The sequence below is a fragment of the Abramis brama genome, assembly GCF_963993115.1.
Source record: "Abramis brama genome assembly, chromosome: 16".
NCBI classification, from domain to species: Eukaryota; Metazoa; Chordata; class Actinopteri; order Cypriniformes; family Leuciscidae; genus Abramis; species Abramis brama.
This window is the reverse complement of record NC_139978.1, coordinates 6,673,632-6,692,986: the sequence shown is the minus strand read 5'-3', so window position 1 is coordinate 6,692,986 and position 19,355 is coordinate 6,673,632. Positions and strand designations below refer to the sequence as shown.

The 19,355-nt window shown below is 42.0% G+C and overlaps 2 protein-coding genes across 4 annotated transcripts in view; both read left to right on the top strand.

The window, feature by feature from the left end:
- The window catches only part of prkg1l (protein kinase cGMP-dependent 1, like), a 40,084-nt gene extending 22,822 nt beyond the window's left edge, over positions 1–17,262 (top strand). For all 3 annotated transcript variants that reach the window (XM_084138340.1, XM_084138338.1, XM_084138339.1), the window contains 11 exons: positions 2,878–2,943; positions 3,081–3,149; positions 3,245–3,341; positions 3,473–3,612; positions 4,769–4,858; positions 6,043–6,184; positions 6,335–6,498; positions 9,451–9,573; positions 9,740–9,799; positions 10,015–10,081; positions 15,954–17,262. In XM_084138340.1, the coding sequence (XP_083994466.1) occupies positions 2,878–2,943; positions 3,081–3,149; positions 3,245–3,341; positions 3,473–3,612; positions 4,769–4,858; positions 6,043–6,184; positions 6,335–6,498; positions 9,451–9,573; positions 9,740–9,799; positions 10,015–10,081; positions 15,954–16,052 (1,117 nt within the window). In that variant the 3' untranslated portion in view covers positions 16,053–17,262. The remainder of the gene's footprint in view (positions 1–2,877; positions 2,944–3,080; positions 3,150–3,244; positions 3,342–3,472; positions 3,613–4,768; positions 4,859–6,042; positions 6,185–6,334; positions 6,499–9,450; positions 9,574–9,739; positions 9,800–10,014; positions 10,082–15,953) is intronic.
- Positions 17,263–18,255: 993 nt separating this feature from the next.
- Positions 18,256–19,355, top strand: part of acsl2 (acyl-CoA synthetase long chain family member 2) — a 32,768-nt gene continuing 31,668 nt past the window's right edge. The window contains exon 1 of the mRNA XM_084087248.1: positions 18,256–18,369. The gene's annotated coding sequence lies outside the window, so the exon portion shown is untranslated. The remainder of the gene's footprint in view (positions 18,370–19,355) is intronic.

Genomic DNA, 19,355 nt, shown 5'->3' with positions numbered 1-19,355 from the left:
ACAGTGGACCTTTTTTCACCAAGCTGCTTGGCAATTTCCCCGTAGCCCTTTCCAGCCTTGTGGAGGTGTACAATTTTGTCTCTAGTGTCTTTGGACAGCTCTTTGGTCTTGGCCATGTTAGTAGTTAGATTCTTACTGATTGTATGGGGTGTACAGGTGTCTTTATGCAGCTAACGACCTCAAACAGGTGCATCTAATTTAGGATAATAAATGGAGTGGAGGTGGACATTTTAAAGGCAGACTAACAGGTCTTTGAGGGTCAGAATTCTAGCTGATAGACAGGTGTTCAAATACTTATTTGCAGCTGTATCATACAAATAAATAGTTAAAAAATCATATGTTGTGATTTCTGGATTTTTTTTTTTAGATTATGTCTCTCACAGTGGACATGCACCTACGATGACAATTTCAGACCCCTCCATGATTTCCAAGTGGGAGAACTTGCAAAATAGCAGGGTGTTCAAATACTTATTTTCCTCACTGTATATTATGGAGAGCATCTAGAAATGTGAGTATATGTTGGCTATTGTATGGACCTAGTTTTGCATGATGATGCAGAAGCCCTCGAAAGCTTATGGCGGCACACAATGTGATATTTCCCCCGCACTGCCCCGGGACGTGCACAATTGCCCTTTGGCCAATTACATTACGACCCCGTCGTCTTGTTTTGCTCAGGTCAAATCCAGCTTCATCAATGAAAATGAATTCATGAGGCTGTGCAGCTCCATCCATGGCCAAGATTCTCTGTAACAAAAAACAAAAAAAAACATATTACTGTACTACAGTGCTACACATACAGAACCCTCACCCCATCACACAGGTACCTGTGTAGCTCTCCGAATGGATCCATGTGGTACTGATATGGTACATATTCAGCTGCTACTGGATTTCACCAATACTGTATTGTAAATGTAAAGGACAGTTACACTTACCCGTACATATTCAGCTCGAAGTCCTTTGACCCTGACACTGTTCCTCTCAAATGGGACCCTGTAGAGCTGCTTCATGGTGATGTTGTGTTTTCCCAAGATGCGCCTGATGGTGGTGATGCTCACATGGTTTATGTTGTTGAACACTTGACTGTCTGCAAGTATTTTCTGTCGTAGCTGGTGGAGACGGATGGCATTGTCTGCCCTCACTAGGTCCACAACGGCAAGTTCCTGCTGTTGTGTGAACAGGCGTTGGCGTCCTCCCCCAGAAGGTCTTCTAGTCATTCTAGAGAAATACAACCACAAATTGTCATCGGTTTGATTCTTTTTCTTACAGTACTTTACTGTATATACTGTATCATCCACTGTACTGAAACATCTCAATATACTGTAAGTAATCATGCTATGTTTCACAAAAACTACCACTTTGGCTGCAAAAGGAGCATTAGCACCCTGCAATACCCTGTACACGTGATGTGGTAATGTGATATACTGTAGTACAGTGCTGTAAATACCATCTGAGTAGAGTAGAAGGTAGAGAGGTGAAGACGTACCTGTTTTCTAGTTGGAATGTTCTTATTACAGATGCCACTGTGAAGCGGCTTAGATATGGGTGGACTCTCTGCCCAGCTTCCCTCATAGTCAGGCCATGGTTGATGACATGGTCCACCAAAAACATCAGAAATAGGGGTCCGTGCATGGCCTCTTCGACCTCCTCCTCCTCCTCCTCCTCCTCCTCCTCCTCCTCCTCCTCCTCCTCCTCCTCCTCCTCCTCCTCCTCCTCCTCCTCCTCCTCCTCCTCCATCCATGCTTGCAAAGTTCTTGAAATGGCTAAACTGAGGGCTTTTTGTAGCTGGCTGATTGGTGTTCAGTTTTGCAAGTAAGTGCCTTCAGGTGTGTATTTGAGTGGTTGTAATTACCCGATGTGTTTTGTATTTTGGATACATGTGTTTTCCAAATGGCACCCTGAGATTTCATTTTTGAACGAAGTGTCTTATGTATGAAATAGAGTGTAGTATGCAGGACCAAGTGTGTTGCATAAAGGAGTAAGTGTGTTGCAGAATTGCAACTAGAGTGCAAAGCAGCGCTTTTGTTTAAGGTATGGGTACATGTGTTTGAGGTATGGTAACAAAAGCTGCAAGTTGTGTTACTTTAGTCTAAGCATGGGTCTATAGTGTTCAAGCAATGGGCAAAAACTGTAATGACTTAGGCCTTTTTTTTGTTCAGTGTTACACTTACTACAGACAGTACATACATAAGTGTGTTGTAAAATATTTGAGAATATTGTTTTTATACTCAGAACACACAAATACACGGTAACAAATACATTTTATTTTTCCCACAAAAACAATGTACACAGTGTACATCCCAACCAACACAAAGTTGTACATACAGTGGTCTACATACAAAACAACAGAAGCATTGACTGTATACAGTTACATTAAAAAAAAAAAAAAAAAAAAATCCAGTGTTGGCATCCATTGCTCCATTGAACAGCTCACCTGTTGCCCTTTTATGCTAAAGCTCTGATTGCTAATTGTAAAACTGTGTGACGTGTGTTTGCCCATGTGATGAGTCAGTGTGCATATTTGAATGGCAGTGTGTTCCTTGTGAAAACAAGAGATTTTCTGCATGAAAATTGTGCCAAAAGCAGAGAATTGTGTGTAGTGTTTTGAAAAAGGTGTGTTTTAGAACTGCAATTTGAGTGTAAAGCAGGAATTGTGCTTGTAGTTTAGCAGAATTGGTTCAGGGGGTTGGTGAATGAGTTACATGTTGTGCTCATTGTGTCTCAAGTACCAGTATTTGTGTGTAAACAATCGAGAAAAACTGTAAGAGAAAAGCAAAAATGTGCATGTTAAATGTTTTGTGGCTTTACTGAAACATTAAAATTCAAGTCAGAAGGCATCATGTAACATTAACATCTCAGACCTGTTCCTTTGCTCTTTAGAGACGACATGAGGTCGATGAGTGTTCTTGCCTCAGGCGATGTGACATGTCTGGTCATAGACAAAGAGTAAGTGTGAGCCGTGAGGCATAAACCGACATTCATGCTATGGATGAATAACAGCATAGTGGGCGAAAAAACATACTAACTAATTCAAACATTTGCTGTACAGTTGACCTTGGCTATATTCCACCATCTATATCTAGGTTTTTCAAAAAAGTAACTGGAGGCTTAGACGATGCTAGAAACAATCCTAGCAACAAGGCCAGGTCGAAGTAAGTCAAGTCGATGTGACTTTTACATTATCTACCGAAATAAATGAAACTTCACCAGTGTGATGATTAAATTTTGATCTCTGTATAATAAACAGGGCAGAGGAAGATGGGATTGCATTTGGGGAAATGTCTCTTAGCAGTTTTCAGGTGCTGTGTAATCTGGGGGAAGGACATTTCAGTCACACTCAGCTCGTGAGTATTGTACGATGCGTATCATAAACGAGTTCTGCAGTTTAAAACTTGATGATGATTTATAATTTAAATTAAACACTTGATATGAATTATAATTCTGCCAAACATTTTTTGTTTTTTTTGGTCACAAGGTCCATTTGAAGAGTGACCCCAGCTGTAAGTTTGCATTAAAGACCATAAGAAAGCAGGCGATACAGAGTCCAGGCCAAAGAGAGAGGATGCTCTCGGAGAAACACATCCTGATGGATCTCCAAAGTCCATTTATAGTAAGGTCAGAACACACACTAGGGTCTTCAGTTTTTCTTTGGAGCACCTTGAGTTCGGCAGAGAACCTTCTTATTTATCGTTGATGTTTCATAAAAGGGTAATCAGATTTGTAAAGCACCAGCACAAATCCTTAAACTAGAGGATTAAAGGTTGTTTGTGGGATGATGTGTAAAACTGTTCTCTGGCGACATCAGGCAATACAACCATTTTTGCATCTAATTATAATTGTAATGTTTATGCAGTTGTATTCGTTATTGGACTCTTTACCCATTTTAATGGTGGATACATTACTGTTCAAAAGTCTGGGGTCAGTACAATTTGTAATGTTTTTGAAAAGTCTCTTATACGGTTGCCAAGGCTTCATTCATTCATTCATTCATTCATTCATTCATTCATTCATTCAGTCATTCATTCAGTCATTCATTCAGTCATTCATTCATTCATTCATTCAGTCAGTCATTCATTCAGTCATTCATTCAGTCATTCATTCATTAATTCATTAATTCATTCAGTCATTCATTCAGTCATTCATTCATTCATTCATTCATTCATTCATTCAGTCATTCATTCAGTCATTCATTCATTAATTCATTCAGTCATTCATTCAGTCATTCATTCATTCAGTCAGTCATTCATTCAAAAAATATAGTAAAAGCAGTAATATTGTGAAATATTACAATTTAAAATGTTTCTATTGTAAAATATTTTAAAATGTAATTTATTCCTGTGATTAAAGCTGTATTTTCAGCATCATTACTCCAGTCTTCAGTATCCTTCAGAAATTATTCTAATATGCTGATTTGCTGTTCAAAAAAACATTTTTTTATGATTATCAATGTTGAAAACCGTTTATATTTTTGTGGAAACTGTGATACTTTTTTCAGAATTCTTTGATGAATAGAAAGTTCAAAAGCAGCTATTATTTAATACAGAAGTGGTTGAAACCACCTATATATATAATATATTTAGGATGCTCTCTTTAAAAAAGAATAAATAAATAAAAAAGTCTTACTGAGCCCAAACTTTTGAACTTTATATTTTCTCATGTCAGTTGATTGCAAATGAAATTTTAATTGTACATCAAAACAATGTCAAAAACAATGTTTTGTTGGCTGTTTATGTAAGATTCAAAAGCTTGATTATTATAATGTTTTTCTCAGGTTGCATTGTACCTTTAAAGATCCCCGGTTCCTGTATATGCTGATGGAGGCTTGTGAAGGGGGAGATCTGTGGATTTTACTGAGAGACAGGTGCTTACAGTGATCCATACATTTATTCTCCAAACTGCTTGTCCTCTGTAGGGTTGCAGGGATGCTGGAGCCGACCCATAAGCCCTGTTTACACCTGGTATTAAGATGCGTTTTGGTCGATCGGATCACAAGTGGACGAGCCTAAATACAGGTGTAAACGGGGTCTAAAACATTTTGAGCTTGTCCACTTCTGACCGCTTCCATTGGTAATTGAAAACGCATTTGTACGGATTGCTTTCGTAGTGTAAACGCTCATGTGATCGAATGTGTTCGAACAGTCACAAAAGACTGTCTACTCTCCGCCTACTGACCTAATGAGTAAACATTATGGGAAGCGCACTAGCCAGACGGGATTTAAACTTTGTCGGCTGAAGATCCAAGTTTGGTTTGAAGACGAAAAACGTACCAAGCTCAATGTTCCGTCATCTCCTGGCGCGTTCATGTGCAAATTGTGCAAGCTTATTTTGTTCATTAGATTGAAAGATCTGAAAACACATACATTTTCCCACCCATAGACCCTCCCCTCGAAGAAATCAGGACAGAAGCGGTTGAAAGTGGACAGAAGATACGGATTAAAACGGCAGGTGTAACGGGAATGTGTCTCGCTCATCTACTTGTGATCCGATCGACCAAAACGCATCTTAATACCAGGAGTAAACAAGGCCATACATACAGTGATCTCTGATTCAGTTTTTTCAAACTGATTGTTTTTAGTGATTTAGTCGCAAAGTGTTTGTAAATCACTTAATTGCAAGGAAGGACTTTATCAGGAGTAAATATGACATTTGACGGAATCTATGCTCTTAACAATAAAGGTTATTTATTGGCATCTATGATTCCATGAAGAGCCTTTAACATCCATGGAACGTTTCCATTCCACAAAAAGGATCTTTATAATGGTAAAAAGGTTCTTTAGATTATTAAAATATTCTTCAAAATAAGAAAAAAATCATATTTTAAGAACTGTTCACAATGGTTGCTAAAGAAGCAGTCAGTGTTCTGAGACGCACACTTAGGACTGCACATGCGCATTGGCTGGTCCAGCCTGAAAAATGCGCTTTTTAATGCTATTTGAGCATACTAAACCACATTTATGATACAGTTGTTGTCAGATATCATTGGTGGTTGAAAGGGACTTTGTCTAAACTGACAGTGACTGACTAATATGTGATTTTATGTTTCAGGGGGACACTGGAAGAAGATGCTATTCGCTTCTACGCAGCGTGCGTTCTGGAAGCTCTTAGTGTATTACACGGCAAAGGCATTGTTCACAGAGACCTGAAACCTGAAAATGTGCTACTGGACCAACGTGGATATGCTAAACTGGTGCTGAATACATACCAATTCAACCATGTTTAAAGTTAAACCAAATGGCAGCCTGTAACCACTTGATTGTGATGATTCATATTTGGCAATTTTAACTATGGGGGTAAACACTTAACACATAGTTGTGTTTCTCTCTATCTACTGTATCAGACAGGGTTTGGTTGTGCTAAGAAGCTGGGCTCTTTGCACAGGGCCTGGTCATTCTGTGGGTCTGTGGGTTATCAGCCTCCAGAGGTCATTCTGCATCAAGGTCACGGCCTGTCTGCAGATCTCTGGGCTTTAGGGATGTTGCTCTATGAACTGCTCAATAGCAGGTGAGTTTTTTTTTTTTTTATTACTACATTGACTAAATCATTTTGTTGCAGTACATTTAACTATTGTAGGCTTATATATAAACCAGTGAGATTAAGATATATGAGATATAAGCCAATGAGACTGCTTGCTCAACATTTAAATAATCTGGTTCCATGTTCGCTGCAAGTTAGTAATTAGAGTTCCTCTGAAGCCCTTCCCCTCCCCCAGCACCACCTGTCTAGATTTGCTATCAGGTTTATGTCTGCCTATTTATGCAGCAGCATATCTTACATGCTCGCAGCAGCATGTCTGTGTATTTATTGGCAATAGCAAGTTCATACTTGCTCTGCAGGAGCAGTGTAGCAGATCTAGCCGCCAAGACCAACTACATCAACATTGCAAAATTATTTCAGTTTGCATGGATCCGCGGAAACGACTAAAAATTCTGTATTATGCTGGCCAGGCAAGTATTTTGGCAATGTCAATTTGTAAAGATTGAAGCCTGCGCACATATATATTCAAACGCGCATACCTATAGACTAAACACGTAATATGCATGTGCACGCTGTCACCATTTTCACAGATTCACGTTTTTGAAGTTAACACTGAGATGATAACATTTTTCAAAACTTTTCAAAACTTGCACCTTGGAACCTATTTCAAAGTTTGCGTTCTCGAGCCACCAAACACTGTTGTCGTGCAAATGAACGGCCAGAACCCATTAACAGTTTTCTGTTAAAACAGTGTCGTGTAAGCGACATAACTAATGATACTAACTAACTAAGTTAATAACTAATGATCTTTGAAACGAAAGTGAAATAATCAAAAACTAACGTTAGCTGGACAATAACTTTATTCTAGAGCTGCTGTAAAGCCAAAACAATCTCTGTTGCTTGTAATTTCCTATTATCACTGCAAAGCTGCTTTGAAACAATCTATATTGTTAAAAGTGCTATTTTAGCATCAATTGCTATAATGAATATGGTAGTCTATATTCATTATGAATATAGACTATAATAATATGGTATTTATTGTTATATAATAAATACTATAATGAATATGGTAGTCAAGTCACTTGACTTGACTGCCATATTCATTATAGTTTTTCTGAATTGCAAAAACACATTTCTTGAAACCATCACTCACTTTCTCAAAACCTTAAACACAAAACCAAATTTTCAACCCACATTCAGAGAACCTCTGACTCTTCTGGCAAAATCAAAATCAAAACTATTTTATCTGTGCTTAAAACCAAACAATGCTTTCAGATCATACACACAGCGAGTCAATATTATAAACCCTACAGATCATCCGTTAGACACTACATCAAAAAATGGAGAACACTGAATCCAAAGCATGCAGTTAGAGAAAAAAAGTATTTTGTATCAAAGTAAAAAAAAATTGCAATTACGTAAAAAAGTATAGTAATGACAACTTACAGTAAGGTGAATAAATCGTATACTGTTTGCCCTGCAAGTATAGTATTGTACTGAATATTGTATAGTAGGCCTATTGAATGTCTGTATATTCAGCACTTGCATACTGTGAAAATACAGTGACCCAACTGCAAAAGCCAAAAAGGTTAGAGTAAAAAACTCTAAATGAAAAGCATGTTACAGTACACTCAGAAGAGTTGTGCAACTGCAAAATTTTATTCTGCTTCAGCATCATGTCTTCATGTTGGGCAATGTGTTGGGCAAAGGGAAAAACCCTAAAGCCAGATCCAGCCTTGACAACATTCTCCACACCTTGTTCTTCCTCATCCTCTTCCTCGTCTTCCACATCCTCTTCCTTCTCTCCCTCTTATATTGTTTCCATCCATTGTTGGTATCAACATTCAGTGCAACATTTTTAGTCAAATAAGAATCAAGTGATATTCTGGTTTATTTTCAAAAAAGAAAAACAACTGACACACTGTTTCCAAGGACGAAAATCCTACAAAACCCCCAAAAGTGCTGAGCAAAAAGGTGACATTTTTGGGATACCCCTTCATCTGTGTCCAAATGATGCTAAAACGACATGCCTGGGTCTATTTGTAGCTTTCGTCTGAGCTATTTTAAAAGAAATCTTCAACACATAATACTTTTTAGAGTATGTGTAGCACAAGCATGCTGTCGAAGACCACAGACAGTACTTATGACTAAATCTTCAGCATGCATAAACAATGGGAAAAGTGTTACCAGTAAATATATTTAGAATGGAAGATAAGCGAGAAAGTGGGCAGCACAGCAAAATAATGTTTTGAAAGTAACCAAAAAAAGAAAATTCTGTCATCATTGACAGATTTCATTTAGGCAAGCAATCATACGTAGAATACATCAAATATGGAAAAGCAATGAGGTTTGTTCTCACATATTAATAAAGGCCTAAATTAAACTTTTCATCATATAAAGCATTTTTCTCTTCAGGAGACTTGGATTAAACCACTCAATTCATTTGAAGCATCAAATTTGGGTTGAATGGACTTTCAGTGGATGAGCCCAAAATATTAGAAAATATGAAAAGAATATTTTAATTAATGTTCAGAAGATGAAGTCTTATAGGTTTTGAATGACATAAGGGTGAGTAAATTATGGCAGTTTTAATTGTGGTGTGAATTATCCCTTTAAACATTGCACATGCTAGTGTGAAACTGACTAACATTAACTCATAACGTGATCAAAGTAATTCTGGCTACTTTTGCTTGGTATCCGTGCAAAAATGCAGTAAATGACATGAGAGGAACATGAAGTACCTATCCAGATATAGCACACTTACATTCCTCTAAAAGTAGTCCAACTTCAAAAGGAAAATGTAAACTTTACGTTTAAATTAACAAACTTTTTATTTATTCATATTTCTGCTTTTAAACCCTGCATCTTGCCTGTTATGACTACATTGCTAGTATTACTATAACAGTGTTTCCAGTTCATGTTTTTATAACATGTTTTAAATGTTAAAGGAGCATATCACAACTGTTTCCACCTTTCCAGCCCCCTGTTATCTGGCTCAGAGCAGCTGAAGGTTTATACAGCAGCTCTGAAGGGAACAGAGGAGCTAGAGTTCCCCAAAACCATCAGCAGGACTGCAGCACATCTCATCAAGAGCCTCTGCAGGTAAAGCAGAGTGTTTACTCACAGTTTCTACCTGTATGAGAAGAAGAAAAACATTGAGAAAAGACAGATAGATGGATAGATAGCACTGCTATTCTATCTATCTTGATAGATAGATAGTTTGTGTTTGTGTGTCTGAGTCTGCTATCATCTGTCACCCCATTTCCAGGCTGAACCCCACAGAGAGACTGGGACAGAGGAACGGGGTCAAGGACATCTGCAAACACATGTGAGTCCTGCTCATTTGTGCTCTTCATCAAATATTTTTTGCACAGAAAAATTTACACAGAAGGAATAGAAGGGATTGGTGTAGGGTGAGAAGGGGAAGGATTCGTGAGATTAGATGAGTGGAAAAGAAAAGAGCAAAGGAAAGAAGAGAAAGCTGCTCTGTTTTTAAGTTCCGGCTTATTTTCTGCACTGATTAACTTGTGTTGTGTTTCTCAGGTGGTTTGAAGGCTTTGACTGGGAAGGACTTCAGAAGGGCACATTGACTCCGCCAGTAATACCAGACGTGAGCAGCATCAGAGAATACTGTACAGTCGAGAGCACTGGCCCAACTGAAAGTCTCGGTTACATATGTAGCCCTCGTTCCCTGAAGGAGGGAATGGAGACGTAGTCGACGTGTCGACTGATTGGGATCACGCTTAGTGATCATCTTCGCAGTCATCTTCGAGTGTTGATAAAACGAGCCAATGCACATTGGCGTGCGAGATTTGCATCTCGCGCTCTGCCCCGCAGCGCGGGTTTAAACACGGAAGCAGATACACGTGTAGCCGGTCTGGACGCGTGCACGTGTCTCTCGCCACGTCTCAGCAACCCCTCTGCACTGTATTGTGTGGTGTGGTGGTGTGATGCTGTGATGCTGAATAAAGACTGGAGTCGAATTGCTGGTTCAGTGGTTCTTTTATCTGCATGAGTTGGGAAAATGCAGTTAAATCGTTGCATATAATCAAAGTTGGGTAATCAAGCCTGCTCCTGCCAAATATTTGAACACAGTAGAGAAATTAGCAGTCATGCTTCACAGGCCAACTTTTACACTAACATACAACTTCACACTGCATTCACTCGGTTAAAATTCCACAAAGATAACTCACATGCATACTCATTTACATCTTAACAAAACACTGATCAATTAATTAGTGACTTTTTCCCACTTTTTACAAACTTTTCAACATGAGTGAACGAAATGCATACCTCGCTCTGCTCAGACCTCAGACTGAAGCAAGAGCGCGCCACGCGCCAATGACGTCACAACAGCACCGAACGCAAAACTCATAATATATTTATTTATATATATATTTTTTCCCTTTTCTTTTCTCACATATGCATATTAATTTCCAACAAAAACCATAAGGATTTTGTGTGAATAAAAAAATAAAATAAAACAGGATACAAATCAATACTCGTTACACACTCACCACTTGTTTTTTGCTGAGGAGCCGAACGGAGCCCAGAGTCAGCGGTGGACCAGCAGTAGTGGGGACAGGACTACGTCTCCATTCCCTCCTTCAGGGAATGAGGGTTACATACGTAACCGAGACGTTCCCTTTCAGTCGCTCACGTTCGACATAGTCGACATGTCGACTGATTGGGATCCTTATTAAAACGCCACTAGTGCTGCCACCTTCCAGTGCCTAGATAAAGCCTCCTGACCCCCCGCATTATTGAGGCGGAGATAGGACAGGGCTTAGGCCAGGAAAGTCACTGCTGTTCCGCAAGACCCACTCAGTTAGACTTGGATAACACTGGGAAAGCGTGCCCTTTTGATGGAAGGAGGGACACTACGGAAGCCACATCCAGCCCGCAGGGAGGTAACATGTGGAGGATCGCATATAGACTGGGCGAATTACCGGGCAGTACAACATATGGAATGTCACTGAGGTGGCTCCAGCCTATAACGGGGGAGACTCAATCGTCAGCAACGGCAGAGCAAGCTCTGCCAAGGGAAAGACACGGGCTCGCCTCAGGGAGCCGTACCGTGGAGAATGCACATATGGGGTCGACGTAGGGATCACAACATATAGACCCTGCCTAGCACAAGTTCAAATAGAGCATACGAGTAGCAGGCCTAGCATCGGACGCTCCGCCACGTCCAATGCCGAAGGGGTGTGGAGGAGCTCAACAGGGTTCAGCTAAAGGGGAACTCAACTGGAGCAAGAATGGCGCACGTATCCAGTCCACTGGAGGGGAATGGCGCAGCAAGCCAACACATCGAGCGGTGCTTACGGTGTTAACTGGCTTCTATGTGAAGAGAACACACGGGAAGCAACCGGCTCGACACGTAGGCTATAGAATCTAGCAAACGTGTTAGGTGTCGCCCAGCCCGCAGCTCTACAAACATCTGTTAGCGAGATACCCTGCACCAACGCCCAGGAAGCGGCTACACTCCGAGTGGAGTAAGCTCGCAGTCCTGGGGATAAGGTGCATCTTGGGACTCATACGCCAAGATGATGGCATCCACTATCCAGTGGGCCAACCTCAGCTTGGAGACAGCCTTTCCCTTCTGCTGGCCTCCGTAACAGACGAAGAGCTGATATGAGGTCCTGAGGCTTTGCGTTCTGTCCACATATAAGGTCAAGGAGCGGACGGGACAGAGAAAAGCCAGTGCTGGGTCTGCCTCCTCCGGGGGCAGTGGTAGGAACTTTGGGCACATATCCAGGCCGGTGTCTCAGGATAACGTGAAAGTTAGCCGGCCCGAATTCCAGGCACGATTCGTCGACCGAAAATGCGTGCAGGTCCCCTACCCTCTTAATGGAGGCCAAAGCAAGCAGGAGAACTGTTTTTAAAGACTTTTAACTCAGCTGCCTGCAGTGGCTCAAAGGGAGGTTTCTCACAGATCTCCCATCCACTGCATCGTGATGTGCGGCATCCGTGCCGAGGGTCCCCTCGGTCAGGGAGTAAAACAACTGGCAATGTGACGAGTCCGGAGAGGCAAACAGATCTATCTGTGTGGCTCCGAAGTGGTCCCAGATCAGCTGGACCGCCTGGGGATGGAGTCTTCACTCTCCCTGGGCCACAGGCTGTTGTGAGAGCTCGTTGGCAGCACGATTGAGCAGGCCGGGAATATAAGTGGCACGAAGCGACCTCAGATGCTTCTGACTCCATAGGAGGAGGTGGCAGGCGAGTTGTGACATGCGACGGGAGCGTAGACCACCTTGATGGTTGATGTACACAACGGTCACAGTGTTGTCCATACGTACCATTACATGCTTGCCGAGCAGGGGCGTTTTGAGGCGTCTCTAAGCAAGGTGTACTGCAACCCAACTCGAGGCAATTGATGTGCCAATGCAGTTGGGGGCCCATCCAGATCCCAGCATTACTGCGGCTGCGGCTGCCGTATGCCCCAGGACCCTCTGAAAAAGTTTCAGTGGAACCACTGTTCTGCTCTTGACAGTATTCAGGCAGTTCAGCACCAACCATACACGTTCCTCTGTGAGGCGTGCCATCTGGTGGACCAAGTCCAGTTCCATACCGAGAAAAGAGATCCTCTGCACGGGGGCGAGTTTGCTCTTTTCCCAGTTGACCCGAAGACCCAACTGGCTGATATGTTGAATGTACATGTACAATGAAGTACGGGCTGTAGAAGTCGGTCTTCATAACGGCTAGAGGAACCGGCTCTATCGCATCCTTCGCCAGTAGGACTGCTATCTCCGCGCGCATGACAGGGGCACGTTTGCTCAGCACCGAAGTGTAACGAACGCCGCTGAACTTGGGCGGACGCCGGGCGAACTGAATCGTGATGGTTGATGTACACAACGGTCACAGTGTTGTCCATACGGACCATTACATGCTTGCCGAGCAGGGGCGTTTTGAGGCGTCTCTAAGCAAGGTGTACTGCAACCCAACTCGAGGCAATTGATGTGCCAATGCAGTTGGGGGCCCATCCAGATCCCAGCATTACTGCGGCTGCGGCTGCCGTATGCCCCAGGACCCTCTGAAAAAGTTTCAGTGGAACCACTGTTCTGCTCTTGACAGTATTCAGGCAGTTCAGCACCAACCATACACGTTCCTCTGTGAGGCGTGCCATCTGGTGGACCGAGTCCAGTTCCATACCGAGAAAAGAGATCCTCTGCACGGGGGCGAGTTTGCTCTTTTCCCAGTTGACTCGAAGACCCAACTGGCTGATATGTTGAATGTACATGTACAATGGAGTACGGGCTGTAGAAGTCGGTCTTCATAACGGCTAGAGGAACCGGCTCTATCGCATCCTTCGCCAGTAGGACTGCTATCTCCGCGCGCATGACAGGGGCACGTTTGCTCAGCACCGAAGTGTAATGAACGCCGCTGAATGTGTAGCCAAGTCTGATGGTACGGAGGAGCCACCTGGACCGGTTGGGAAGCACTCTCCAGGCTTCCACAAACCGGGCCAGGGGGACCAGAGGCACCACAGACGTACCCGGAGTGGGGCAGCAAGGTGGAGGACAGAGACCTGGCTCGGAAGGCCCGGGGGTGGCCCAAAGTGAGGTCTGAGTGTGCAATGCAACACTTACCTGTCTCCATGGGTCAGCTGGGGGTACAGGAGAAGGCGTAGTCGGGTCCTAGAACCGCTGCCGGCTGGCGACACAAGAGGGGACTGAGGGGTACAAAGCTTTTCAGGGTCGCATACCGCCAGTCTGAGCCTTTTGGTATCCAGGAACGGAGGAATTTGCTCTTTTGACGATTCGGGTACCGCTGGACTCCGGGGAGCCAGCGGCGGAACGGTAAATACCTGAAGAGCTCGTCACCCCATCCCTGGTGTCAGGGACGCTTGGTCTTACACTTGGCAACTGGCTTGGCAGTGTCTGACACAGGCTGGGCCGCCTGCCTGCGGCTGGCTCTCCGCTGAGGCCTGGGTGAAGGCTGCTGGGGTGGCCCAGCGGGAGCGGAAGCGGCGGCAGGGGGACGCCCTCGGCGACGAGCAGGCGGAGGAACTGCCACCGGCGGCAGGGTGATGGCAGCAGTGGGCCGCCGGAGCAGGATATGCCGGATGGCCTCCGTCTGCTCTAGGGCGGCAGAGAACTGTTGGGCGCAGCTCTCCACCGCGTCGCCGAACAGCCTAACCTGGGAAATTGGGGAGTCCAGCAACTGAACCTTGTCCGCATCCGCCATATCAACCAGGCTGAGCCAACAATGGCACTCCTGGACCACCAGGTTGGACATCGCTAGACCGATCGCGTAGGCCGCAACGCTCATGCTCCGGAGAGCCAAGTCGGTTGCGGTGCGGAGCTCACTCAGCCCGACAGCCTCAGCGGCCCATTTCAGCATATCTGACAACTGTGGATCTGGCTCGGGCAACGTTACACTCCCCGAAGGGGATAACGCAGCCGAGTCATCATCTCCAGAGCTCAGCTCACCCTCCGATGCTGCAATCGGCATCCTGTCCTCTGGAGGGACCCCGAATGAAACGTCTGGTCGGTCCATTACAGAGGGACCAGCGCGCTCAACGGGGGACTCCACCGGCTGCTGATGGAGGAGTGTGGAGGAGTGAGGAGCCCACAGGGAATGGTTACCGGGCAGGAACTCCATCACTATCCTCCGATCACCCATCCGACATGGCACCCTAGGGTGGGGCATGGTAATTGGGACTCCATCTTCGCAGACGAAGGCGAGTCTCGATCTCAACACCGAGACAGTCATATTCCCGCAATGGGAACATGAGCCATCCACAAAAGCTGCTTCAGCGTGCTGTAAGCCCAAACACGTGATGCAACAATTGTGACCGTCAGAGGGGGACAGGGAATGACCGCATCCGGAAACGCACGGGTGGAATGACATCTTGAAAAAGACGCAAACGCACCCGTGTTGCTCTTTCAGGAAATGAAAACCCTCACCAGTGCCGGAGCACACTGGGGAATGATCGCGACAATACTGACGGGGATGGTGCAGCCTGTACCAGTGAAGCACTCACTCTCTTCGCCCTCAACCGGCCGTCAGACAAACAAACACAAACAGAAATTTGATACTGTTAAAACAGCAGTTGAGACTTCAGAAAGCTCGCAACCACCGCTGCACTTGCCCTGTGGAACCACCAGCACCGGGAGAGACTTCCTGAAGAAGCACCGACACACTCGCTCGTTGTAATATAACAACACTCTTCAGAGACATCGACGTGAAGACCGATCGGCTCCGAAGTGAAAGACAAGTGGACAAGCGTGTATCCGCTTCCATGTTTAAACCCGAGATGCAAATCTTGCACGCCAATGTGCATTGGCTCATTTTATCAATACTCGAAGATGACAGGCTCCCTAAGCGTGATCCCAATCAGTCAACATGTCGACTACGTCGAGCGACTGAAAGGGAACCTCTTTCCTTAAGGGCACATTCAGCTTATACTTAAACATATAACAAACAGCTCTTTCAAATGATGCATCTGTCAAGTTCAAATAAATGTAACTTTTTTACAGGTTCCCTCTGTCTCTGATCACGGGGGACCGGCTCTCCTGGATGAAACCCACACTGAAGAAGCATCATTTGATGATTCTGGCTGTGATATAGACTTTTGATTTGTACCATATGGATGATGTAAATTGAAAATAATAATAATATTAATTAGGCTCTGGTGTTAATTTTGCATTAACTTTGCTGTTGGTTATTTATTTAATTTCTTCTGAGTTGAAAACCAATGCAGGCGACTGTACACAGCTCCAGGACTTAATCAATGATGGAATTACTTCAAATATGTCTCTGAAAAATGCAATTGTACATGATCCCTTTTGGGTTTCTTTCATTTGGAAACAATTTTAAAGAATACTAAACATTTTTTTTTAAGGATTCCAACTTTTCTAACATGTTTTTGTGTTAACTTGTTAACATGTTTCTAGACTATTGTGATTACACATTTACCATTGTTCTACACATTTTTGCTGATTAAAATCCATTCATTTCAATAGGAATCCACGCGATCGCAAATTTAGCATGAAGGCGAAATGTTTCCCCATGCAGATTTCGCCACAGGTAAAATTTTGTGGATTCGTTACATTGTTCAACAGAAAACTTCTAGTTCCTCTGAGATTTCCTTTAACTGCCCAATAGCTGAACATTATTCCAGTATAATAAAATAGGGTTCTACCGGATATTTGAAAATACATTATTTCTCTCCATACTGGTCCAGTTTTTACATGCCAGTTTGAACTGTAAAAGAACTGCAAAAGAAAAGAAAGAAAAAGATCATAATTTCATTAACTATAGCCATGGTATTTAGTCCTGGTATAAGGGACCAGCATTGCACATTTTATTCTCTGAACTGATCAGTTCAGTTCATGCAAATAAGTAGATGATCTGAATCAGGTGTGGTAAATAGGTAGGCATACAAAACGTGCAGTTCTGTGGGTCCCCAGGACCATGTGTCATTTTCAGTAAACATTTATTTGCAGGCTTAAAAGGATAGTTCACACAAAAATTCTGTCATTAATTACTCACCCTCATGTTGTTAAAAACCTGTCAGACTTTCGTTCATCTTCGGAACACAAATGAAGATCTTTTTGATGAAATCTGAGAGATTTCTGTCCCTCCATTGACAGCTATGCAACTACTTTGATGCTTCAAAAAGTTCATAAAGAGATCATAAAACTAATCCATATGAATTGAGCAGTTTAGTCGAACTGTTTAGCAGTTCTCTGAAACACGAGAATGAACCTCATTGGTTCTCGCACATCAAACGAACATGCTTTAACTTATGTTTACCACAACTGATGTGTGTGCAAGTTAATGAATGTTTACATACAGTTTATATATATATATATATATATATATATATATATATATATATATATATATATATATATATATATGTAAACACTGATGGACTTTACTGGACAAGAAACTATGGAACATGATCTTCCTGCTACCTCATCAGTATATTATTGTAAATAAAATCAAAGAAGTTTTATTCAAAATTGTTCACAGGTAGCCTATTACCCTTCAAAAGCAAACATCTGTACTTTTTTTCCAACCGTGTGTAACATTTGTACATTCTGTGAAGGAGAAACCATTGAGCATGTTTTTGTTGATTGTCCCCTTGTAGCTTCCTTTTGGTCCCATTTACAACGATTTATTTCCCAAAAGATAAAAAAGAATATTTCTCTAAGCAAATTTGAAATACTTCTTATAGTCACTGAGCCATATTTATCAGCCAATGAAAAATATGTAATTAACTTAATTATTATTTTAGCTAAATATTATCTGCACAAAATGATTTGGCAAAGAAGCAAACCCTCCTTTTACAATTTCAAAATTACAGACCTTAAAAATATTGGAACAGCATTGAAAATTTAATAAAAAAGAACAACAAATTAAACAAAACAATCAAATTATTTCATTATTTTAACTTTAATGCATAAGCAGACCCCTAAGTGTTTTTCATTTATGTATCTATGTGTTTTGTTATTTTATTTCTATTTTATTTCGGATCTTTTCCTGTCTCTTATTTTGTTCACCTTGTTAAGATCAGATATATGAAGCTGTATATTGATTCAATTTCGTATACGTGTTAAAATTGTACTTTGACAAAATGTTAATAAAATTTGTGGAAAAAAAAGAAAGAAAGAAAAAAAAGGATACGTTTCCCGGTTCTGATAGACATCCTGGAAGATGTTGGCAAAAAATATGTTAAAGCACGCACATAATTGGATGAGGAAGTATTCTGAAAACTTGGGAGAAGTTTGAGGAGGTTTTGGCCCGAGGCAAGCTGACTGAAGAGGGGGAGCGAGGGTGTGTTTGTGAGGGACTTAACACTGGCTCTGGGGTCCGGGAGGGATTTAGCACAGTCTGAGGAGAATAGAGAAACTTTTGGAGGACGGGCGACTCAGATTCCACACACAGGTAAGAGCAAGTTTCTTAATACTTCCACAAACTATGTGTAAATGCAGCGATTTTGTACAAATGTAGAAAAACGTCGTAGTTTTTGAGAGAAAAAGAATTTTGTTTGTACGGGAGAAGTTGCCAAATTCATCAATGGAAATTCAATTCATTCATTCATCACTTAGCCTACTCGTTGTCCTGTTTATAATTCAACATTTGGTTTGTTTAGCAATACATCAGTTGTTTAATAGTTACTTTAACGTTCAAACATCGTCTGTTGAGTGAGTGAAATGATTTTATATGAAATGATTTCGTAATATCTTATAGTTTGGCATCATCGCGTGACACGTGCACGTATTTTGTAAACAAGCGCGCCGTGGCAAATGGCTAAATTACTTATAATGTTTCCTTGCAATTCATGTCATTAATGCCCCTTTTCAAAACACACGCACACATACAGTACATAGGCCTATTAAACTTTCAACTAGATATACATTTCTGGTTGTCAAACGTTAAGTGAAAATCTGTGGTTATTCTGATAGGACATCTATTTGAACTTGAAGACAACAAATGTCACATCCACTAAAATTACCAAAAAGTAGGCTACCATGGTAGGCTACTACCATTGTATATATTTATTTATTTTTTTTCATTTTTTTTTTTCATTTTTTTTTTTTCATATATGGTAGTATCTCAAAGTAGCCTACCATGTGATACAATCAATATTGCCTACTATAGTGTCAATATTTGGTTAGATAGGCTTAATTGTTAGATGGCTACTTTGAATAAACTTTATTATTTTCTAGTATTGTGTATTGATTCAGTGCTTAATGTTGTGCTGGGTCATTTGGGTGTGATTTTGATCAATATTATACTGAAGTAAGGGTGTGCTTGCTGTTTGTCAAGGGAACAAAAACTGTAAAATGCTGCCAGCAAAATAGTGTGGTTGAAACACTCTGTTTTAGAGCAAGAGCCAGTTTTGCCCGCTGAGCAGAGGACTGGCGAAG